This window comes from Mytilus galloprovincialis, chromosome 3 (genome assembly GCF_965363235.1).
Source record: "Mytilus galloprovincialis chromosome 3, xbMytGall1.hap1.1, whole genome shotgun sequence".
In the NCBI taxonomy this organism is placed as follows: Eukaryota; Metazoa; Mollusca; class Bivalvia; order Mytilida; family Mytilidae; genus Mytilus; species Mytilus galloprovincialis.
In genome coordinates, this window is record NC_134840.1 from 69,473,704 (window position 1) to 69,500,266 (window position 26,563).

At 33.6% G+C, this 26,563-nt stretch overlaps 1 protein-coding gene across 16 annotated transcripts in view; it reads right to left on the reverse strand.

The window, feature by feature from the left end:
• Window positions 1-17,029, reverse strand: part of LOC143068768 (uncharacterized) — a 65,308-nt gene extending 48,279 nt beyond the window's left edge. For 13 of the 16 annotated variants that reach the window (XM_076243057.1, XM_076243066.1, XM_076243056.1 and 10 more), the window contains exons 1-2: window positions 8,728-8,875; window positions 5,252-5,340 (exon numbers count right to left, since the gene is read on the reverse strand). In XM_076243057.1, coding sequence (XP_076099172.1) covers window positions 5,252-5,340; window positions 8,728-8,875 — 237 coding nt within the window. Of the gene's footprint in view, window positions 1-5,251; window positions 5,341-8,727; window positions 8,876-10,678; window positions 10,816-14,626; window positions 14,803-16,805 lie in introns of those variants that run through there. The other 3 variants (XM_076243059.1, XM_076243058.1, XM_076243054.1) reach the window with 3 other exon arrangements.
• Window positions 17,030-26,563: the final 9,534 nt, after the last annotated feature.

Here is a 26,563-nt window from a genome sequence, read left to right on the forward strand (position 1 = left end):
ACATGTACATGTATTATCATCCTGAGTGTGCATGTTATATCTGCCATTGGATGTTAAGTACCCATCAACCTATCAATTGTATATGAATTACCACTCGACCACAATATATAATAATCAAATAAAGAGGCTCATCAGCTGAGTACCTGTGGTACAGTAATGAAAAGATCTACATCAATAAATCAGTAAATGAGAAATTAATAATATTTAAAATCCAAACTAAAATTATTCTGTAATATTCTCGACTTTTGAAAACAAAATTAAAAATAGATATGACATTTAAAAAGAACTTGATTTTACTTCAGAGAAATTTTACCAATAATTTAAGTGGTTCAATAGACAAATTTTGAATTTATAATCATAGGTAATATTTATACCTACACATGACTAGGCAAAATATGTAAATATCAATTTTCTATCATTTACATAACATTTAAAGAATTGATAAAGTGCTCTCTACTGAATATAATGTAATCAATCAATTAAAATCTTAGTCTTTGACAGTGGTGTAACACACTTAAGATACTATCTTTTGATCCTTACTTATTTGATTTTTGGTTCATTATGCAAACATTAAAGATTTTCCTAAGCTTAAAGATTTATGGAATTTTTTTCCTTCATTTTTTGAACTAGAATAAAATAAAGTTCTGTGGTATGATTGTCAATGAGGCAACTATCTACCAGAGACCAAATGACGTAGGTATAAGGAACTACAGGTCAGTGTAGCCTTCAACCATGAGAAAAACCCATACCACACAGCAAGCAGAAAATTAATTTTCAAAAACTCAAACCTTTGCAAATTGTAAAGGCTCCAAGAAGTATTTACCAAGTATATAAAACCACTTCTGAAACATATGGTTCAAACATGTTGTTTCACTCTCAGAAAAAGGATCAAATTGACAATTTACCCATTTGAAATATGCATATCATCTTGGGTTACACATCAATCAGACAGCCAACCAGAAGACAAAAAACCAAGAGTCATCTAAAGGTAGACCTAATCAACAATAGAGGGTTGTCTATATATATTCATATATATATTCAATATGAAAGACTTTATAGATTGACTTTTTGGTTAAGATTATTCAGATTTCATTTCAACTATGTAATCCATGATCTCATTAGATAGACTTATCAAACAACATGAAACAAAATCAGGGTTTTTTCTAATTCATACTTACTGATGAGCCCTTAACATATCAAAATGTACTTATACAAATTCTCAATCTCTATGAAAGTTAAGGAAATATAAACAAGAATGTGTCCATAGTACACAGATGCCCCACTTGCACTACCATTTTCTATGTTCAGTGGACCTTGAAATTGGGTTCAAAACTCTAGTTTGGCATTACAATTAGAAAGATCATATCATAGTGAACATGTGTACTAAGTTTCAAGTGGATTGAACTTCAATGCAACTTCATCAAAAACTACCTAGACCAAAAACTTTAACCTGAAGCGGGACGAACAGACAATGAACGATCGGACAAACGAATGGACGCACAAACCAGAAAAAATACTGTCCCTCTACTATAGCAGGTGGAAAAACTACGCTGACCAAAAACTTTAACCTAAAGCAAGACAAATGGATGAACGGACGAAGGAAACGAATGACCAGATGTATGAACAACTGGACGCACAGACCAAAAAACATAATACCGCTCTGCTATCTTAGGTGGGCCTTAAAAACTAGAAAACATCAGAAATTATTTCAGAATGAATCTTGTTTATGGAACCATAAAAATAAAATCAGGCACATAAAAAACTATAAATTTCCATAAGTACAATGATAGAAAGAAGATGTATTTCATTGATTCAAATCCTTTACCAAATTTTTAACGAATTATACTCTTTAATTATCCCCAGTTAAGATTATCCTAACTCCTTTTCAAATCTTAATTTAAAACAGACATGAATAAGAGACAGAAATGATTTACAAACATAAAACTGGAGCAATATACCTTAAACTTTTTTACCGAATTGTATGAAGAGAAATAATTTATGTAATCTAAGTATTACAATTAAAATAACTTCATGTCTTCAAACCATGAGGATCCAATTGTTTACTTTAAAACCCAAAAGGACAATACGGCTTGTGACCTTCAGTGTACATTTATAATTAACCATATACAGTTATTTACATGGTACGAAATAAGCTGTTATATAAATTTGTTTTGTCAATGGTAAACATTGAACGTCCTCATTTAAAAATATTCCAGTTCAAGAACAAATGCTTGAAGTGGAAACTGATCTAGGATTTTGAAATATATATATTGGAAATTAGAGCCTAGTCTTTGGCAATTATATCAAATAACTATATTTTTTTTTTATTTTAAGGGTTATACTTTTTTGTGAATTGATTGAAAATTTCATTTTTGTTGATATTTGATTTCATGGTTTTGCATGTAAGCATGCTCAGCCCATATGAAGTTTGTATTCTGCTGATCGGATACATTTTCTGGCTCAATTTTACCCAAGAAATCCAGGGAAATAAGTGTCAAACAAAATGACGAATCCACAATACCAAACTTTTTTTCCGATGGAATATTACCCTTAAAAGTTTAGTGTAATTAGTCCACATGAAAATACACATTCGAACTACCGGTAAAAAGACAAAATTCTGAAAAGAATCTGTGTCACCAGGCTTCTTTGAACTAAATTACTCAGCAGTTTCAAATTGTAAAAATATTCTGCATAACAATGGACAATCATGTACTAAAATATTGATAACCTATAACTGCATCAGTACAAACACATTTCTAACAAAAGTTTTCCTGTTTTTTTATGAATAACTCATGTTTCTCATTTGAAATCTAATTCTAATCAAATAACATAACAACCGTTGAATAAAGTTTCCACCTAAAATCAATACATGGTCGTAACTTTAAGGGTTCGCTTTTGTCAAGAAGTTAATATCGGGTTGTATTTTAATCAATTATGCTTATAAGTTATTTATTGATTGTCATTTGGCCGTTAAAACTGTTGACAAACTTTTATTTATGACATCATAACATCAATTTCCATCCTAATTAAGCCATTTTCAAACAGCGATCATCCAATATCTAAAGATCGTCCAATATCTAAACAATGGGAAGGAAATCGGGAGAAAATTATGAATCAATTTTCGTTTTTGATATGAAAAAAATCACTTGATATAGAAACCTGATATCAATAATAACATTAATGGGCTTTAAAAACTACATCAAATTCAGATCTATAATTCCTATTTACAAGTTTTAAGGTTTAAGCATTAAAAGATCCACTTTTAAAGTAAATTAGACATCTTTTCTTAAGACTTATGGATCAGTAGCTCAAATGTCCACAATACATTGTAATCTCCTATTGATATATATTATCTCTTCTAAGAAATTTGGAATAAATTTTACAATTGTTTACTTTTATAATTTTTTTATAATTTGTTATTTGGATTGAGAGTTGTCTCATTGGCACTCATACCACATCTTCCTATACCTATTTACAAATTGTTTTCCATTTGCAAAGTTTCTTTCCATATGAACTAAAGATGTTGTTATATATCAACAAGACATCAATCTAACCATACCAATAGCAATACCAAATCTTAATCTTCAGAAGCAAAAAGAAGTGTCAATAAAATATGTTCAGCTCTTAATTAAAGAAAGACTATGAAAGTTGTGAACAAATTTTACAGACATTATCAAAGATCCACCATCAACATAAAATTCTTTGAATAACAAAAAACTATTTTTTTTTGACAGAAGATAACCATTTTAATGTTTCTGACTTACAATGACAAACACATAATATGTTTTTAAACAATTCTTCCCACAAACAACAAATGCTGTAAAATTTAAAATAATATCTCAAGGTACCACTTTTGTAAGTATTTTATATTACTTATAAATCCATTTTGTTTGCCGAACCCTTCAAAAGTTGTTACAAAGAAGAACTATGTTGACTCCCCTCATTAAACAAATAACTACATTTGAGTACCTGAGTATTTTACTAGTAAAAAATAAGCTCCCCTCATTAAAACTAAATTCTTGACATCTTATGGAACATACCTATATAAGTTATAAAATTTGGTAAATTTGTAGGGAACTAGTGACTAATCTGCATTTGATCACTAACTTGTAAGGTTGAGTGTTGAAGTTACAATTTGACTACAAATGAGCTTTATGAAACTGTTTTTTTTAACCAAATTACATAATCAAATAATTAATTGAAATATTAAACTATGCAATGGCAGCTCAAGAAATTTAAATAAGTGGGAGCCCATTGACTGCTTAAATAGGGCCTGCTTCAGCCATGTTTCTGCAATTCCCTATATAATCAACCAAATTTTTTTTCCACAAAAAGGGGGGCCCCCTCTTAATCTGCCTCTGCTATTCATTTACTAACTCAAATATTTTCAACACATTTCTAATTGTGGGAAACCAATTCTATGGAAATAGAAAGTCACAAACTTAAAAGTTGGAGAACAAGTACTCTCACTGTATGGATTATGGCTACAAAGGACAATTTAGTCTCTTGTCTTTTTAAACCATAAGAGACTAAGACCACTGATTCAAGGTCCAAATATATAGGGTCTGTTCTAGCTACATAGATTGAACAGGCTGTGATGTTATTCCATTTTTCCACAATGTTTAGTGTTCTCTGTGTTAATTTTATATAAGTACATGTATATGATAAACCAGTTTGAGAGTGTGGAAAAAATATTTCAATATTTTACTTTTCATTAATCAAGTTTTTTATGATCCAATTTGGAATTAAAATTATTTTGTCTAAATTTGTAATATATATGTACTCTATGGACATGAACTTTAGGACTACAGTACACTTATTATAATGTCCTAACAACAATGTCTTGCATTAAGAATTCAGATGAAAAGAAAGTATCAACCCTTTGAACTTTTTGTTTTCTTCAAAATCCCATACCAAATAAGCATTCAAATCGTCAGGAAAATGAAAATTTGGATTATCATAGATTTCACTACACATTGTTTTTTCCCCTATTTAGTTCAAACAATAAAATCTGACAACCTACTATCTTTTTCTATACAATTCTAATGTATTCAATCTTATAAATCAGATAAAACTGTTTATACTTTCTATTCATGACATTAAAATATTTGAATTTGAAAGTTTACCCACTTACTTAACGGTTTAAATGATTTAACCTAGGCTGTACGTTACATACAAATGAAGGTTCCGTGGATAATAATACAGGATTTAAACATAACACGTTTAACAGTACAGGGATCAACATACTTACAGGGAGAGACAGGAATGCATTGAAATAATCCAGAAACAAATCGTCATAGGCTAAAAGATCCTCTAAATTTTCTCCGGTTATTTCAAGAGCTGAAAAATAAAAAAGAAAAAGTTTTAATTAAAATTGTATAAATTGTATATAAATGATTTAATATATTTCCTAAATGACAAATGATGACTGCACAACTAGCCAAATTTGGTCAGGACTACTATGAAATGACATGATTGAAATTTATTTTGAATGGAGGAAGATCTAGTCTTGATCCACCTTTTGCTACAGTCTCCTTCAAACTTTGGTAGAATAAGTGGAAAAGGGGTTCCTTTACATTCTCATATATATTTGATAATTCATTCAAGATCTCAAAAACCATGTTTAACCTTGTCGCATTTTTGCACCTGTCCCAAGTCAGGAGCCTCTGGCCTTTGTTAGTCTTGTATTTTTAATTTTAGTTTCTTGTGTATATTTTGGAGTTTAGTATGATGTCCATCATCACTGAACTAGTACACATTTTTGTTTAGGGGCCAGCTGAAAAACGCCTCCAGATGCAGGAGTTTTTAGCTGCATTGAAGACCCATTGGTGGCCTTTGGCTGTTGTCTGCTCTTTGGTCAGGTTGTTGTCTCTTTGACAATTCCCCATTTCCATTTTCAATTTAATTATCATCCTTACCCATTTTATGATTCAAACCAACTTTCCAGTGAATCAATTAGACTTCAGCGAGTCTTTTCACAAATACAGTTTTGCACAATAAACTATTCGCAAGTCATTTTAGCATAATTAATGATCAATATTTATGTTCAATTTTATAAAAGAGATGCAGAGGCATCAGGTCAATTTTTTTTTTTTATAACAAAAGTGTTTAGGACATTTTTTAACTAAAATTCAAGCCACACAAAAGAGAAAAAATAAAGAACGGCTAAGTGTCCAGCTGAATCACTGCTTCCAATTCATTACAGCAAGATCAAAATGGCAGCTCTATGAAAAAATATGGACAAATTGACGTTGACATGATTGGGATGGGTTTAGGTTTTAACCATTTCATCACTCTCTAGTTATAGCAAAAAAAAAGAAAATATGAATAAATAAAAATATGAATATATTCTTACCTAATTGATTGCTGAATCTTAAATAACACAAAAAATCATAATCAAATTGCAAAGAATTCATGACTACTCCCTATACAGTCAACAAATTTCTGCTTATTTCTTAAATATAATTTAATTATTGTTTGATAAATAATTTATTTGATTTTTTGACATTTTTTGATAACCTAAATGTTGACTTCAAATTTAACTTGGCAAAGAAATATACTTAATCAGTAAATATCTTGATTTTCTTAACAGTTTTTTAAGCCTTAACATGTGTATAAGTGATAAAATAAATGATAGTAATTAAATTTGTTTTTAAATAAAAATTCCCCTCATGGAAAAGTATGTAATTGCTATACATATGTGAACTAAATGGTTCACAAGTGTTATCTTATTTTCTGAAATCAGTGGGCCTTTCAATCTTCAGCTTACAGAATGTATATAATATATAGATTTTTTTTTATTGTTTTGATTTTTTTTTCAATACTTGTATGTATCAATAACTGATATGGTTCTATAATATTCTTTTCCTACAAGTACTTGTTTTTGTTCATATTGTTTATACACTGATGTTATCTACTGGCAGTGGCGGATCCAGAAATTTTCATAAGTGGGGGCCCACTGACTGACCTAAGAAGGGGCCCGCTCCAGTCACGCTTCAGTGATTCCCTATATAAGCAAGCAAATTTTTTCCCAAAAAGGGGGGGCCTGGGCCCCCTGGCCCCCCCCTTAAATCCGCCTCTGACTGGTACACTGTAGGTATGTTTTTATATTATATACTATATTGATAAAAAAAAAAAAGTGTTCTATTGTCATGGCATAGCCAATGTGTGTGGATTGGCATTTATCAATTAGTCAATTTAATTTAAAAAATTAGAGGGTTGGGAAAGACTATTTTGTTGTTTTTAAATTGCAGTTTTTATAACAGCAATGAAGACTGCAGAGGTAGATTTAGGGTTTTTTTCAGAGGACCAGCACCCCTCCCCCTTTTTGTGTTGGAAAAAATTGGTTGAATATTTAAGGAATAACTGAAGCATGACACTGTCCAGAACGGGACTGCTCTCATGCAGTCTGTACCCCACCCCCACCCCCTTTTATGAACATTTCGTCCGACACTGGATGAAGAAAGACAAAGAGAACAGTAGTGTCAAAAGTCATCAGGTATTAGTAAAAAAATCTTTTATAATATTAGTTGTGTGGGTTTCTTAAACTGATTACTGTAAACAAAGTCACTCTCAGAGACATCCAATCCAGAACCAGGAGGGACTCTAACTATTTTAACGACTGTTACGACTGATCTGCAGTTACAGTGATAATCAATGATTTATATAAATTTACATGCTCAACCGTAGTTACCATTGTTGTCATACTTAAGTTTTGCAGATTATTTGTGTCATGCTTTTTTTTTCGGCCTATACGATACATGAAACCGGAAATTCATTTTCTAAATGTATAATCGGATTAGGATTGAATACGGATGACAATCTTCTGCAAGGTTGAAGCTTCGATCCATGATTGATTGGAAGCTGATAATATTATATTTGTAATTGTGCTTAAAATCAAGATAACGTGCGTTTAAACACAACTATATACAGTAATTTATAATGACAGTCTTTTATCGTTTTTAGATCACACTACCTCGAATGCGGGCCGTGAAAACAAGAAGGCCGCATACATTTGATAAAGACATTACATTGATGATTTTAATCAGACACAGAATGCAAGTTATTAGTAAGGTGATGTTTTATGTTGTAACGATAGTATACTCGGAGTATATTGTTGTGCAATACAGTTGACTGCAGCCATTTCAAAAAGAGAAAGTCGTGGAAAGAACTTGTGTTCAATGTTAGCTTCTCGTGACTCGAGCAGATTTCAGACCCCCACCGGAATAACTGCTTTTTGCTTATTTGCGACCATGTTGGGCTCCGCATGTTACCAACATAATTACCTTGTTTAAACAGTATGTTTCTCAATTGTATTACCAAAAATAGCCCATCCGACACAAAATTGAAAAATTCTTGATTTTAATAGTATTTTGTTTCAAATTTTCTGTCAATACCAAACGATGTTTCATCAATCTGTAGATTAACTCCAAAACTTTTCATCATACAAAAACTATGTAATGTTTTGTCTCAAAATAAACGGTGTTATTACAGTGTGGTAGACTAATTTGTACATTATCTGATCGCCTGAATAATATATAACCCTAAATATAAAGGTATGTTTAAAGTGACCAATCGTGCAATACTATAGTAAATTAATATATATATATAATAAGACGAAGGTTTTGAATAAGAAAAGACAAAAATGTATACATTTATCCATTTTTCTACTGTTTCTTTTTTTTTTTCTTCATTCATTTTGATTAGAAAGCGCAAAAGTGGACTGACCTGTTTTAAGGCTTAAGAATGTCCAAGCAGTCCATGGCATATTAGGAGCCCATGATACAGAATGTGGTAAACGTTTCAACTCCTTCAAATATTCCGAAATACCAGAGAACCAGAGTGAACCTTCGGATCCTATGTTGGAGTAACTCATTTTGAAATAATTTACATTTGTAAAGTGAAATCGATTGAGTTTAAAAGCATCACATCAGAATAAGTTTCATGGCAACGTTCATCCACCATAAATATGATTCGATTTTTTATAAATACTATCAGCCTTTTGTGTAATACGGTGTTTTATGAACAAAACGCACAAACAAAATTGTATGTTAATTTCGACAACCTTTGCCTTTAAACCTTATGAATAGAATGTATATTGTCACTTATAAGAAAAGCCTTCATAATTAAGTTTGAAACTTATTAAGTTTTTTTTACAAGGAGAACTGGATAATTACTGTGTCCTTACGAGAGAAAATTACAATATCCTGTCATATACTTGAAACGAATTACTATCTCAAAGAAATTATATTAGCTATTGGTTTACTCATGCCAATGTCACTGGTTGCTAATACAATAATCAGAATTTCGGTAAACACGCCAGGATTATCCGAAACTACGGATAAGATACTATACTTGATCTTTTGTCAATCTATAAGCAAACATATAGAGATGGATGTTTTTAATGGCCAGCTGGGTTTTGTTTTTATTAAGACCTCTGGAGTAGTTAAATAGCCAGAATTCACCATTGCTCCTGTCAGGTTAGTGTTTTGAGCGTTTTTGATAACTACAAAGTCAATTTTATTTGAGAAAAGAATGAAGAAAAAACACAAAGTTTTACCGTCCGAGCTGCCATGAAAAAAAGGCAAAGCGGAATGTCTCTTTTTTTGCTGTTCTTCATCTCAAAGACAAGCAAGCGATGGTATACAATGAGGTGAAACACATGTAAGTGTTTGTCAAGTAAATTTCAAAATCTGCAAAACGGGCTCACTATTTTTATTAACTAAAAGTGATGTGGTGAATTTTTTTTTATACTTTTTATACTTCTTTCAACGTAAGGTAAATGCATTCGTCACTTGGTATTTGTTTTAGATGGTGTAGTTACTGTTAAACACAACATGTTTTAAGCGTGTTTAGAAGGAGGCGTTTTTATCGCCAATCAATCACATGAATCATGATAAATGCATTTTTATTGGCACCTATTTGTTTATTTTTTTAAGATTCTTATTGTGCAAAGGTCACGTTCTGCGTAAATTATCATGCAAATCCAATTTCATTTAATTTTCCATTATATTCAAAATACTTCATTCGGAGAGTTTTGTTACGATAATCGATTGTAAACAATTAAGTATACAAGAAAGCACTGGTTGAGAAAAATGAAGCCAAAGACAAAATACGACAAAATGACCAAACTTACAATGACATAATTGCAAAATGACTGAACTTGGTAATCTGAACATAATCGAGCTAAACTTGCATGCAACTTTTTAACACAATGACCGGCCTGACGATCGATTTGAAAATGAGTTTACGTGTTCGCACTACTATTATATTACACAGTTGTGTACGGTATATAAAGCAGTAAAATCAAATTCATTTTTTTGTAAATTATCAAAATAATCATACGAAGCATAATTTATTTATAGTGATACCCGTGGTACATTTTATAATGGTTCTGAAAAAAAAAACATCGCAGAAACTTGTTAAATTTGCTATATTTTAGTTTTTTTCTCCTGCTCTTCTATTTCTCCATCCCCTGCCCCCACCAAAAGTTGATTGTGATCCAAAATTAACACTTATAGCCCAGAATGATTTGACCTATCATCATTGTGTTAACCAACATATCTAGTGACATGAACATATCCTGGTAAATAATTCTGCTTACATCCAAATTATCAGAAACTGAAAAACACCATCCTATCTGTCGATCAAGGGCCATAATCTTGAAATGTTACCCTACCTGGAAATAACTGTTCTCCCTGAAAATCTGATAAATCATCCTGTAAGTTATCTCCAATGTTACACTGTGCTGATGAAGTTCCAGAGGAGAACCTTCCGAATGTAGTATTCATCGAGACATCTAATTCAACCCACCATTCCGAAATTGAACTTTCAACTGATGGTGTCTATATTTATAAGCCATTACCATCCACATTATTAAGCGGTACCTAAGTCACTGAATTAAGACAATATTTACTTTGAAACTTGAATCAATATTCTGTATGAAAAGCATCACTTTTCAACGACCTTTGAATTTTTAAATATTTAGATACCAGCTCGATAGAATCTACGGTGAAAATATTTACTATCACTTTTAACAGATCCTGAATAAATATCTGACAATCAAGTGGGTTTCAGTGAATAATAATTGTCTATATATCTGATTTATTCTATACATCAAAATAAGACACAGCGAATATGCATAAATTAAATTCATTGAAAACTGCTTGGTTTTCACATTTAACGAAAGGAAAATACTGCTTACTTACTACTGCGTATATAGATACAGGAGATGCCTAATTGGTAGAGGGGGGGGGGGCGTGATAGTGAACTCAGTTCCAGATACCGTAACCCGTCTTCGTATTAACACCTCGGTCCGATGGAAAGACAGAAGAAAACGCAAAAGGCTCGGTATCCTACTCGCAAGTCAACTGTAATGTATTTATTTAGGGAAAGTATCAACTCTGTTCGCTTTCGTTGCGATACTGAATGTGCAAATCATAATGGTCTATAGGTTTATCGTTTTCAAGACAACAAATGCTTCTTATAGTGTCAGGACCGTAATTCTGAAGCCATAAAGTACTTGCAAAATGTAAATGTTTTCTCTGGTTCTATTGTGTTTTTGCTTGTTGTCTTAATGACATTAACCCCAAATCTCTTTTATTCGTATAAAAAAACAAAATCTGAGTTTACTTACATATATTTGAGCCCACAGTTGAGCAAATACTAACTAAATCTACTTCATCGTCCATGTTGAATATGCATTTAGTTCAAACAGACGTCCATGTTTAATATGCATGTAGTTCGAACAGAAATAAATGATTATTACACATATACACCCATGTATCCAAGGTTTATTTAACAATGACTACCTTCTATCATTTTTCTTTTAAATTATTTGATGAATGAGTACTTTGTGCTACAGACAAGTAACCCATAAGTAATTAGATAAATTTAAAACAGGGGATTAACATCATACAATTTACTTCTATTTGTCTATGGCCTATAGAAAGTAAATCACTGTCTGATACATACATTCCAACAGTAAAGGATGTACGCGCAAACTTTTAAGATTTATTTACTTATATGTTAGAACTAATCAAAATTGGTATGACAAAGACAGTATCTACCTTAACAAGACACTGACAACATTTATATGTATTTAATCTAAGTTCTGTGCAAATATAGTGACAATTATCATTGATATATGTGTACATAATCTTCTTTTTTCTGTTCTAGTATTGTACAACATGTGTCAGTGCTAAGAAACTGCCAAATACCTGTCTTAACTATAGGTTTTGAAGTTCTTAGTAAGACTCCTCACACTGCGTTATCATTGGTAGTCAGTGGATTTACTTGGAACAACTTGTTTTTTTGTAATAAACTCTATTCACCTTAGCATAAGATATTCAAGTATTCTCAAAATGAGGGTTAGGAAATCTAAGTAACAGACATGAACGGTAGTAATAAACCATGCCAATTACCGACCAAAAGAATCAAGGCAGAAAAAAAAACTGGAGGAGAGGATTTAGTAAACACATGTCTTTTACTGCTAACAGTACGAAGCGACGATCTGAGCTTTGCATTCCATCGTTTTATAATACGGTGGACGTATTAGGGAGTAACTCCATATCAATAAAAATCAAATAAAGCGACATATGAGGGACAATGTGGTGGCAGGCATATGAAAGAGAAGTCATGTTCCTCTAGCTTTTTAACATTAGTTCCAAAGTATCAATTCGTTTGATGTGTTTGAACTTTTGATTTTGTCATTTGATTGGAGACTTTTCTTTCTTTTTGAATTTTCCTTGGAGTTCAGTATTTTTGTGATTTTACTTTTTAGAAGAAAAAAAGCAATATGGAATATTGTTTCAAATGGAAGAACTATTATGGAATATCATTTGCACTGGCAGAAATATTCTGGAAGATAATTTTCAATGGAAGAAATTCACAGTAAAGTTTGTTCTTTACAATATGAAGGGAAGTAACAGATACATGTGTATGCTGACAAAAAACAATATACAAGTATGATCATGCAACGTCAGTTTTATGAGCGGACGAACGAAGTTTATTTCGACCTCAAGACCACCACTGTTCTATGTCTATGGTCTACTGATGTCGACATATTTGAAAATGGCAAGCTGCATTAGAAGGATAAGTAATCCCATACGGAATCATGATAATCAAACAAGACTGTTGAAAGCATAAACAAGAACAATTAATCTGACAGCAACAACAAACATCAGTTGACACCATCAACAAACACCATCTAAGAGCGCCAACAAACAACAGCTGTCAGCATTAATAAACAACAGCTGACAGCATCAACAAACACCATCTAAGAGCACCAACAAACAACAGATGTCAGCATTAATAAACAACAGCTGACAGCATCAACAAACACCATCTAAGAGCACCAACAAACAACGGCTGTCAGCCTTAATAAACAACAGCTGACAGCATCAACAAACACCATCTAAGAGCACCAACAAACAACGGCTGTCAGCATTAATAAACAACAGCTGACAGCATCAACAAACACCATCTAAGAGCACCAACAAACAACGGCTGTCAGCATTAATAAACAACAGCTGACAGCATCAACAAACACCATCTAAGAGCACCAACAAACAACGGCTGTCAGCATTAATAAACAACAGCTGACAGCATCAACAAACAACAGTTCGCAGGCAACCATGAACAACAATTGACAACATCAACGAACAACAATTGACAGCATCAACGAACAACAATTGGCTACATAAACAAACAACTGTAGACAGCACCAACATTCAAAATTTGGTGGCATTAACATGGTTGGTGTGTTTTCATTGACACCAACATGAAATTGACAAATTAGCATTGGCTTATGAACTCATCAAAATAACCAACCAACATTCGCCGGCATCAATTTGATTGCTGCACTAATCATCATGACCTGTCAAAATTTATTGTTTGAACATAATAAAGTGCACTCATGTTCAAATCAACCCAAAATACGTTATAAGCAAGAAAAAGGATGTATGATGACACCAAACCAACAAGCCTTCAAATGTTCAACTGACATGATTATACGATGAAATATGAGCATCATCCCGTTGTTGGTGCCAGTTAGGGCACCAACAACGGAATCTGATACTTTCTAAAGTCCATTAGCTAGACTGGTCTCCAATCATTGGAAGACTATACTTTCAATTTATCGCCATATCAAAAGGCTTAACTCTGAATCCTTTAAATCCATATAAAGTTAGTCAAATGTAAGGCCTTGATAAGCTTTTACTTGTCCACTGTTTGCTGGGACACATTGATTTTGGGAGGTATTTTTATATATTATTTGTCAGTTAGAACAGAATGAGTACTATAAATACCAGTAGCAATATAAACCATTTAAAGGTGTAATCCAGGTGGCTTTATTTATTTAAAATTATTGAAATGTCCGTTAGTCAACGATAAAAAGTTTTAAAGTAAACCTATGCCATAACTGTATACATTCCATTATTTGTCTTCGCGTTGCCTTATAATTCATAACAAACATGAAATATGATTGACCTAAATTTAACAAATGAATTATTTAAACTATTATTTAAATGTCGATATTTAAATTACATGTACATGTATGCTTAATTGATGATTGATGTATGCTCTGTTGTTACAGGAACATGGTACTGAAGTGTAAGAGTTAACTAACCTTTCATCTTGAATACCGAGTTACAGTCGGTCGTCGCAGACAAAACATCCCGTTTCATTTAATCCTTAATTTCACTTTCTAATCATAAGATGAAAATATATATTTTGAATTTATCAATGACATTTAAAATAGTCACAGATCAATTGTTAGTTGCTAGGAACTCCCATGCGCCATGTTGTTTATTAAATAACTTGATTGAACTGGTGGTATTTAATTTTTTACGGTATTAAGTAATATTGATAATAAATGTAATTAGTGGGATTTAAATTTTATTGATGGATTAACGCAAACAATTAGCCTAAGGGAAATGAACATCTTGGATTATTTCAATCAATCAATTAATGTGTCACGAAAGCTTTCCTTAAGTAGGGAAGTGCGGGGGAATTCTAGATCTTTATTAAAAGAACGGCTTGGTTTTCTTGGAGTTACTGGAATGATCAGCAACAGCAGTTGTGCAACAGTTCTGACAAAAAAATAATTTTGAATTGACCGTGATTTTTTTAAATTCTTTAATATCAAAAGAAAAAGTGTCCTTGGAGTTACTAGAGTAGTTTCAGTTCTTATATTAGAGCTAATTTTCTAATACATGTACAGCAAGACTTTGGTTAGCTTGCTTAGCTTGCTTGCTATGTTTCTATATAGTACTGTGTGTGCTGTTTGAAGATGCCAGTCTCAATACAAAAGCCTGGTAAACGTTTATACAAACAAAACAAGCAATCAAAAGTTTTACTCTTCAAGCATTGGGAAATCAGCTTTAACAGTGAAAATGTCGCCACATGAAACTAAGACTACTAGAAAACAGTGTTACTGTAGTAGTCTAAGCATGAAATCTTAAAATTTTCACAAGGGAAATATATTCGCGTTGACTGTATCTATAAACAATTCAAAAATATATATTATTTTCCAGAATTCTGCAAACATTTTGAATTCTTAACCTAAATATTCATTAACACATCGAGTTATATACATAGACATATGTAGCATATATGTATCTGATATAGGTTATCACCGTTCTTATATTTTTGCAATTAAAAAAAGAGAAGTGTGAAATACGTCAATAAGAAATGCAGTTAATGGTATCAATTTTACTGCAGCAGATGCGCATTTCGATTCTCTTCAGTAATTCCACGGCAAAAAATGGAAAGTTAAAAAAAATACATAACGCGCTAGAGCTGATAAAAACAACAGGGACAAAAAAGCCAAACCGTTGAAACTCAGCAACACGTAAAAATCGGAGACATCTTTACAAAGGTTAATATAGGGCCTTCGACAAAAGTTTAGTGACTTTTCAAGTTTAGGGATCTGCAGAAAGAAAAAAAAGACATGACAAAATAACCGTTTACTTTTCTGCATTGGTTAGATGTATAGGAGGAGGGTTGAGATCTCACAAACATGTTTAACACCGCCGCATTTTTGCGCCTGTCCCAAGTCAGGAGCCTTTGGTCTTTGTTAGTCTTGTATTATTTTAACTTTTAGTTTCTTGTGTACATTTTGGAGTTTAGTATGGTGTTCATTATCACTGAACCAGTATATATTTGTTTAGGGCTGAAGGACGCCTCCGGGTGCGAGAATTTCTCGTTGCATTGAAGACCTGTTGGTGACCTTCTGCTGTTGTCTGCTCTATGGTCGGGTTGTTGTCTCTTTGGCACATTCCCCATTTCAATTCTCAATTTCTAGTTTTATGGAGAATGGAACTAAGAAACAATCAGTAGATTGATTGAAGAAAGAGAAAGCAGCTTCAACTGTTAATGTTGGCACCAGTCTAATACGGATATATAACTGAAATACTACTTCGTCTTCTACCACTAATCATGTAGCATCTCAGTTGTGTACAGGTTTAGGTGTAAAGACTTCAGCGAGCCGTCATACCATTACTTTTGAACATTTTTTTGGCTACCGAATGCCATGCATATCTAAAGAATTAAAATAAAAACTTAAAAAATAAATAAATGTAGAAATAGATTATATACTTTGGGCAGAGGCATATGATAATGTATTATATGTCTGCTTTGGGTAGTGTTATTCCCAACTTTTTGTAGCATGCAAGTGATATAGACTGTATGATACTTCCATGATAATAGCAATCATCACTTAGATTTGCAAATCAAGAAAACAAAAATATAAGAACACACGTTCTGAAAAACTGTTTAACCGTGCAAATATAAAATATCACTATTACCTGCAAAGTTACTTTGCGCCATAAGAACTTGTCAAAGTAATCCCTAAAATCATACATTCCTAAAACATCACATTAATTCCACAATCTTCACTACTTTAAATCCAAAGTAACCATACTACATATATGTTTGTATAAAGGTTGACTGAATATGGTTACTCTGACGAACAATTTTTCTTTTGTATTGTTTTAATATAGAGTATAAAGTTTATGACAGAACGGATCATATCGCTCTATATACTCCATAGGTAGTTCATTCAATATAGCCCTTTTTGTATTGAAAGACCACTAGGTGGATCTTTGTATGGGTCTCTAATATACCGGAAAGATTATACGCCCCAACAAAATTAATATAGACTTGTGTTTGTAACGACTATTTTAATATATAGCAAACATTACTTTAAAGGCCTGCCGACATAGGTTTCAACTCTGTGTACTTCATAGTTGTGAAACAAAGAACAATTGAACACAAACAAATACAAAGAATGCCATTTAATCATTATCGATACACTTCTTAATCTAATAAAACTTGTTTTCTGTTCGAATTACTGAATATTGACACCTGAAGCGATCACTCTAAATCAATTAAACTAAATTTCGATGATAAACAAACTAGAGGCTCCCAAAAGTCCATGTGGCTCAACTAATTCTACTTTGGTTCTGAAAATCATGTAAAAATAGACTAAATTCATAACAGATACTCTTATAAAGATCAGTTGACGACTTAGGTTAAATTTTGGCCCCATAAATTAATCAAATGAAGAAGAATTTTGTAAAGTTTACAGAAATTACCAATAACGTCAATGAAATACTACTAGTAGAAAATTACTTTGTAAGGACAATGATAAATCAGCTACAAAGTAACAACACTTGGTTAGAACCTCGAAAGAAACATTTAAACCATGTTTGGTGTCAATCCATTAGGCGGTTTCGTAGAAGAAGACATTTGAATATATTTCCCATATATCAAAAAGAAGATATGGTATGATTGCCAATGAGAAAACTCTCCACAAGAGACAAAAATGACACTGAAATTAACAACAATAGGTCACCGTACGGCCTTCAACAATGAGCAAAGCCCATACCGCATAGTCAGCTTACAAGGTCCCTAAATGACAACGTAAAACAATTCAAACGAGAAAACTGGCGGCCTTATTTATATAACAAAAAAATGAACGAATGACAAATATGTAACACATAAACAAACAAAAACCACTTAATTACAAGCTCCTGACTTGGAATAGGCACACACATACTTAATGTGGCGGGGTTAAACATGTACGCGGGATCAAAACCCTCACCCTAACCTGGGACAGTGGTATAACAGTACAACATAAGAACGAACTATAAATCAGTTGAAAAATGGTCCTTTGTCAAACTAAATTCCCCATTGGCAGCCATCTTGGTTAATGGATTTGCTACAAAGTAACAACATTATGTCAGCACCTCACAAGGGAACATTCATGTCTTGTTTTGTTTCATTCAATTCAGTTGTTCCTTAAAAGAAGATCGTTGTATGTATTTCACATTGGGTCCTATGCTAAACTAAGTTCCCCGCTGGCAACCATCTTGGATGATTGATTGGCTACAAAGTAACAACCCTTGGCCAACACCGCATTAGGCATATTCATGCCATGTTTGGTTTCATTCCTTTCTGTTGGTCTCTAAACGAAAATATTAAATTTGTATGTTTTTCCAACAGGGTCTTATGTCGAAGGACGTCCCTCCGTGGTTGATGGATCATGCCATGTTTAGTTTCATTCCATTCAGTGCTTCTCTAAAAAAAAAAAAAAAGACACATATATGTATTGTCCACAGGGTCCTATATTAAAACTAAGTCCCCTGCTGGTGGCCATCTTGGATAATGGATCGGCATCAACGTAACAACAATTGTTCAGCACCTCAAAGGAACATGTGATATGTTTTTTGCTTTTATCCTGAAACAAAGTAGTCAAACATTTTTTAACAATTATTTCAGTAGTATTTCATACAACATCTGTAAATAATGTCTAATCCATGACAGTCTTGAACATAGAAACAAATACTGCGACCCTGATGATTTATGTGCTCGGTACTGGTCTGAAATTGAGGATGGTTGTCACTATGGAAATTGAAAACACTTTGTTGTCGTCCTAAAACACTGTCAAACATTCATACATACTATTCACACTGATCTGTGTCCCAACTTGTTAATTTTAACACAAATAGTAATAGTAGTCTATTGGAGGTTATTTACAAAAAAATCTTCACCCATTCTCTTGGTGACCATAGACAACCTTGACTGCACAGAAAATAATAAGTTCTTTATTTCTACAAAGGGATACTTTCTGATTTTCTTCTCGTGGTCGTAACACACATACAGTCAAAGCTGTCATTATGCCCGATAACTACTTTATATGATCGGGACTGCTTTCGTGGTTTTGTGGTAGCGTACTCACATCAAGTGCGATATGTCGGGCATTCCCAGGCAGAGTCAAACCAAAGACTTGAACATTGTTATTTGCTGATTATCAGCTATTAAGCACACGGAATTCAAGAGTTGAAATATAGATTAGTCGACACGGAGCCAGGCTATGTCTTTCAGTCACTTGTTATATGTAAACTAACAATGGCGTATCTTGACTCTAAGTTCTACCAAACAATGTTGAGATTTTTGTTTATATAGGAGTTCCATATAAGACAAATTTCAGCTTAAGACTACTTCATATGTATTCTAGTAGTCTCAGTTTCAGTTATTATTTTTGTGTGTGTTTTGTTGTAACACCTTGCGTCACAGATGCTTTAATAGTTGACCTAGGGCACCTTCGATTTGTCAAAGTCATAATCCTGTGACTGAAGGATGTATTTAGGTGAGGTTTTGGAATTTGTGTCAGATGTTCGGACTTCTTGGTGTTTTTCCATACAACACAAGGTAAAAATTTTGCCCCATAACACCCATTTATTTTTTCATATAAGACTAAATAGCTCATGAAACGTTATTTACCAAAATTTTAGAAGATGCTTGATTTTCTTTCTTTTGTTTTGAGACTCAAATAATACCAATGCAAATATAAGGTAAAAGTCCGAGTCAGCCTTTTCCCGCCATATTTTAAATCTCAAATATCTTGAAAAAGAGGTTCATGACCTATCAATATTTTTAGCTTATTTTTATTCTTAACGAATGCTTTACCAGCTTATAATATCAATTCTAAATTCTTGATTTTATTATTTTTACCCTACCTCACCTAAGTACATCCTTAAGATATCTTCTATGTCATAGCCATAATCCTGTTTATCTGTATCTTCGATGACTAAGGATATCTTCGATTTGTCAAAGCCACAGTTCTGCTTATCTGTGCCTTTGATAACTATGGATATCTTCGATTTGTCAAAGCCCAAATTCTGTTTATCTGTGCCTTTGATGACGGAGGATATCTTCGATTTGTCAAAGCCACAATGCTGCTTATCTGTGCCTTTGATGACGCAGGATATCTTCGATCTGCCAAAGCCACAATCCTGCTTATCTGTGCCTTTGATGACGGAGGATATCCTCCGGATTTGTCAAAGCCACAATCCTGCTTATCTGTGCCTTTCATTACGCAGGACATCTTCGATTTGTCAAAGCCACAATCCTGCTTATCTGTGCCTTTGATGACGCAGGATATCTTCGATTTGTCAAAGCCACAATCCTGCTCATCTGTGCCTTTGATGACGCAGGACATCTTCGATTTGTCAAAGCCACAATTCTGCTTATCTGTGCCTTTGATGACTTAGAAATATTCGATTTGTCAAAGCCCAAATTCTGTTTATCTGTGACTTTGATGACGGAGGATATCTTCGATTTGTCAAAGCCACAATTCTGCTTATCTTTGTCTTCGATGACGCAGGATATCTTCGATTTGTCAAAGCCATAATCCTGCTTATCTGTGCCTTTGATGACGCAGGACATCGTCGATTTGTCAAAGCCACAATTCTGCTTATCTGTGTCTTCGATGACTAAGGATATCTTCGATTTGTCAAAGCCACAATCCTGCTTATCTGTGCCTTTGATGACGCAGGACATCTTCGATTTGTCAAAGCCACAATTCTGTTTATCTGTGCCTTTGATGACGCAGGACATCTTCAATTTGTCAAAGCCACATTTCTGCTTATCTGTGTCTTCGATGACTAAGGATATCTTCGATTTGTCAAAGCCACAATCCTGCTTATCTGTGCCTTTGATGACACAGGACATCTTCGATTTGTCAAAGCCACAATTCTGCTTATCTGTGCCTTTGATGACGTAGGACATCTTCGATTTGTCAAAGCCACAATTCTGTTTATCTGTGCCTTTGATGACGCAGGACATCTTCCATTTGTCAAAGCCACAATCCTGCTTATTTGTGCCTTTGATGACACAGGATATCTTCGATTTGTCAAAGCCACAATCCTGCTTATCTGTGCCTTTGATGACGCAGGAAATCTTCGATTTGTCAAAGCCACAATTCTGCTTATCTGTGCCTTTGATGACTTAGAAATATTCGATTTGTCAAAGCCCAAATTCTGTTTATCTGTGCCTTTGATGACGGAGGATATCTTCGATTTGTCAAAGCCACAATTCTGCTTATCTTTGTCTTCGATGACGCAGGATATCTTCGATTTGTCAAAGCCACAATCCTGCTTATCTGTGCCTTTGATGACGCAGGACATCGTCGATTTGTCAAAGCCACAATTCTGCTTATCTGTGTCTTCGATGACTAAGGATATCTTCGATTTGTCAAAGCCACAATCCTGCTTATCTGTGCCTTTGATGACACAGGACATCTTCGATTTGTCAAAGCCACAATTCTGCTTATCTGTGCCTTTGATGACGCAGGACATCTTCGATTTGTCAAAGCCACAATTCTGTTTATCTGTGCCTTTAATGACGCAGGACATCTTCCATTTGTCAAAGCCACAATCCTGCTTATTTGTGCCTTTGATGACACAGGATATCTCCGATTTGTCAAAGCCACAATCCTGCTTATCTGTGCCTTTGATGACGCAGGAAATCTTTGATTTGTCAAAGCCACAATTCTGCTTATCTGTGCCTTTGATGACGCTTGACATCTTCCATTTGTTATCACCATAATCCTGGTTATCCGTGCCTTTGATGACGCAGGACATCTTCGATTTGACAAAGCCACAATCCTGGTTATCTGTGCCTTTGATGATGCAAGATATCTTCGATTTGTCAAAGCCACAATCCTGCTTATCTGTGCCTTTCATGACGCAGGACATCTTCCATTTGTTATAACCATAATCCTGCTTATCTGTGCCTTTGATGACGCAGGAAATCTTCGATTTGCCAAAGCCGCAATTCTGCTTATCTTTGTCTTCGATGACGCAGGATATCTTCGATTTGTCAAAGCCACAATCCTGCTTATTTGTGCCTTTGATGACACAGGACATCTCCGATTTGTCAAAGCCACAAAGCTCTGATTCCTTTCACGGATTTGGTTATACTTTTTGGACCTTTTGGATTATAGCTCTTCATCTTTTATATAAGCTTTGGATTTCAAATATTTTGGCCACGACGGCATCACTGAAGAGACATGTATTGTCGAAATGCGCATCTGGTGCAAGAAAATTGGTACCGTTAATTTTATTCTGCTTATCTGTGCCTTTGATGACGCAGGACATCTTCGATTTGTCAAAGCCACAATTCTGTTTATCTGTGCCTTTGATGACGTAGGACATCTTCAATTTGTCAAAGCCACAATTCTGCTTATCTGTGTCTTCGATGACTAAGGATCTTCGATTTGTCAAAGCCACGATTCTGCTTATCTGTGCCTTTGATGACTAAGAAATCTTTGAAAGCCACAATTCTGTTTACCTGTGTAACAGATTGTCTTAGGATACTTCAATTTGTAAAAGCCAAAATCCTGTTTACCTGTGCCACAGATTAATTAGGATATCTTCGATCTGGCATGACCTCAAACCTGTTTGTCTGCTCAGGAGAAACTGAGGTGACAAACGGAATTTTTCTAGGCTTTATATTGCCTACAGTTTTGTGCACCAGAGTTTGTCTTTGTTTTTGGTGGGGTACAAGCTGATCAATCCCTAGTTCAATATGCATTGTTTTCGTCTTATTATTTTGTTTTCTCATTATCTTTTCTTTTGATTTTGTTTTATTGGTCTTATCTGACTTGTGCAGTTTGTTTGCTTCTTGGAATCAAAGTGTATATTTTTTTTTAAAGTTTAGATCAATAATCAAGGTAAACATCTTAGTAACAGTGACAAATTATTTCTTATTTCTTTCATGTGGTCTCTGGTGGAGCATTTTTTTCTTAGGCAATCATACCAATTCTACAATTTTTTATATAGATGCTTTAATTTTTATAATAATAAGCACAGGGTAAATTTCTCCTAGGTCGAACATTTCAGAAAGATTTCCCCTTTGATACGGAAAATGTTATATATTAATCAAATAAAATTGAGAATGGAAATGGGGAATGTACCAAAGAGACAACAACCCGACCAGAGAGCAGACAACAGCAGAAGGTCACCAACAGGTCTTCAATGAAACGAGAAATTCTCGCACCCGGAGGCGTCCTTCAGCTGGCCCCTAAACAAATATATACTGGTTCAGTGATAATGAACACCATACTAAACTCCAAATTGTACACAAGAAACTAAAAGTTTAAATAATACAAGACTAACAAAGGCCAGAGGCTCCTGACTTGGGACAGGCGCAAAAATGCGGAGGGGTTAAACATGTTTGTGAGATCTCAACCCTCCCCCTATACCTCTAGCCAATGCAGAAAAGTAAACGCATAACAATAGTTTGTTTTGGACTTTGAAATTTGAATGTTCCTCTGGTATTTTTCATTTCTCTTTTCCACCAAAGCTGCACACATTTTTGTGCTACTCCTTGTACCCCCATTTGGAGCATTATAATATATTCAAATTCCAGAAGAACTGCCATCAGAAGTTGATAAATGTTGATCCCATATGGGATATGCTGATAAAGAAACATATAATGTATTTTAGTTACTGCTCTAAATTGATTTTTAAGACAGTCAATGTTGACCTTGAGTTCGTCATCCCATATATTTAAAAAGACAAACTCTTTTTCATCCATGTCATTTGGTCACTGATGGACAGTTGTCTCATTGATAATCATACCACATCTCCTAATATTGTTATGTCGAAAATAAAAACCTTTTCCAACATGACATTATAAACATGTACTTAATAAATGTATTTGAATATCTTGACTATGATCCTTTGTCACTAGAAGAAAATCGTTAGAAGTTACAATCTAACTGTTGGAAATTAAATATCAGAGTGCAGAGCATCAAAGCAACCAAAAAGCATATTAAGAATAATGATTTTTCAGAGGAAATGATTAAGGAATGACTGTTTCGTCATGTTTTTAAAAGACAATTGGTATCAGCAAATTAATATTTTTTTTATAAAACAATGTGTCAGTTAACTGTTAGTAGTCTGATGTTATTTATGTATTATTGTCATTTTGTTTATTTTCTTTGGTTACATCTTCTGACATCAGACTCGGACTTCTCTTGAACTGAATTTTAATGTGCGTATTGTTATGCGTTTACTTTTCTGCATTGGCTAGAGATATGGGGGAGGGTTGAGATTTCACAAACATGTTTAACCCCGCCGCATTTTTGCGCCTGTCCCAAGTCAGGAGCCTCTGGCCTTTGTTACTCTTGTATTATTTTAACTTTTAGTTTCTTGTGTACAATTTGGAGTTTAGTATATATTTGTTATTGGGCCAGCTGAAGGACGCCTCCGGGTGCGAGAATTTCTCGTTGCATTGAAGACCTGTTGGTGACCTTCTGCTGTTGTCTGCTCTATGGTCGGGTTGTTGTCTCTTTGGAACATTCCCCATTTCCATTCTCAATTTTATGACAATGCCATGGCAAAATAATTAAAAAAAAAAGACAAATATTAGTACACAATACACACCATAAGTAACTTAGTACACAATACACACCATCAGTAACTAAGTACACAATACACACCATCAGTAACTTAGTACACAATACACACCATCAGTAACTTAGTACACAATATACACCATCAGTAACTTAGTACACAATACACACCATCAGTAACTTAGTACACAATACACACCATCAGTAACTTAGTACACAATACACACCATCAGTAAATTAGTACACAATACACACCATCAGTAGTACACAATACACACCATCAGTAACTTAGTACACAATACACACCATCAGTAACTTAGTACACAATACACACCATAAGTAATTTAGTACACAATACACACCATAAGTAACTTAGTACACAACACACCATAAGTAACTTAAAACTGAGGAACATAAAGTCCACCAAAAAAATAGGGTAAATCTCAGGTGTTCTGGAAGGTTTAGCAGACCCTGCTCCACACAGTTACCCTTATCTAGATTGCTCATAAAAAATATATCTAGACAAGTTGAGAATCAATTTTACATGTAAAAAGACCTAAAGATACTGCCATCCTTACTCAATTCTTTCAGGGATAAAAACACTTAAATACAAGAATGTATGTCTTTAGAACAACACGCCTTATTATCATTTCCAGTATTAAAACATTGAAATCTTGGTCAAAACTCGAAACCCTTATTTGACATACACATGAAACAGTTCCCTTAAGAATGAATTTATGAACAAAGTTCAAGCTTATTTGACATCAAACTTTTAATACCCTGGCCTAATTCAAAACTTAAACCTATCTTAAAAAAAAGTTTTTACTGATTTGTCGATGGATGTAGAGACCAGAAAACATAATGTCCCACTTCTATAATAAGAAGGCTTAAAGATGAAGAAATATCACTAAAACATTCCCGACTTTGAACAAGGACCCCTTGTTTTTATCTGAGTGCTCAATCATAAACATGAAGGTTCTATTAATACCACAAAATTGTCATACAGTACAAAAACATTTCAATGAAAAAAGTAAAAATATAAAAAATATTGAATTCCAAGGAAAATTCAGAACGGAAGTTCCCTTATCAAATGACAAAATTAAAGGTTACACACATCAAACAAATGGAAAACAACTGCCATATTCTTAACTTAGTACAGACATTCATGTAGAAAATGGTGGACTAAACCTGGTTTTATTGCTAGCTTTGAGGATTGATATCAATACATTATGTAGTTAATTTAAAGCTAGCATATAGATGATACTGATAGTAAGTATGACTTAGTTACAGTACATCCAATATCCAGTCTGCCTTTTCGAGGGAATACTTACTTACTTAATCCTCTTCATGTTCTTGAACAAATAAGGTATCAACCTCCAACTCGTTTTATCTTTAGCAATTTTGTTTATTTGATTCCAGGTGTAACAATGTCTTTTTATCTCTGCTGCTATATCTCTTCTCCATGTGCCTTTCGGTCTTTCAGGCTTTCTTTGCCCTTGTGGTGTCCATGTCAATACCTTTTCACATGCCGGTTGTTATCCATTCACAGTATATGTCCAATATATTTCCACCACCTTCTCATGATCTCGTTCACTATATTCTTCACACCTGTTCTTTCTGATAGTTCACTGTTTGAAATTACATCTGATGTTAATCATTCTTCTCAAACAGTGTCCTTCAAATCCTCTAATTCAACTTTCTACTTTTTTGGTTGTTTTCCATGTGAGGAAATAACAAAAACATAATATACCTGGCCATAAAATTTTATTAATAAAGCCATAAATATACAGACAAAACATAAAAATATGATCCAAAAATGGAAAATGGCCAGTATACAATGACTAGCAAGAGTTACATTTC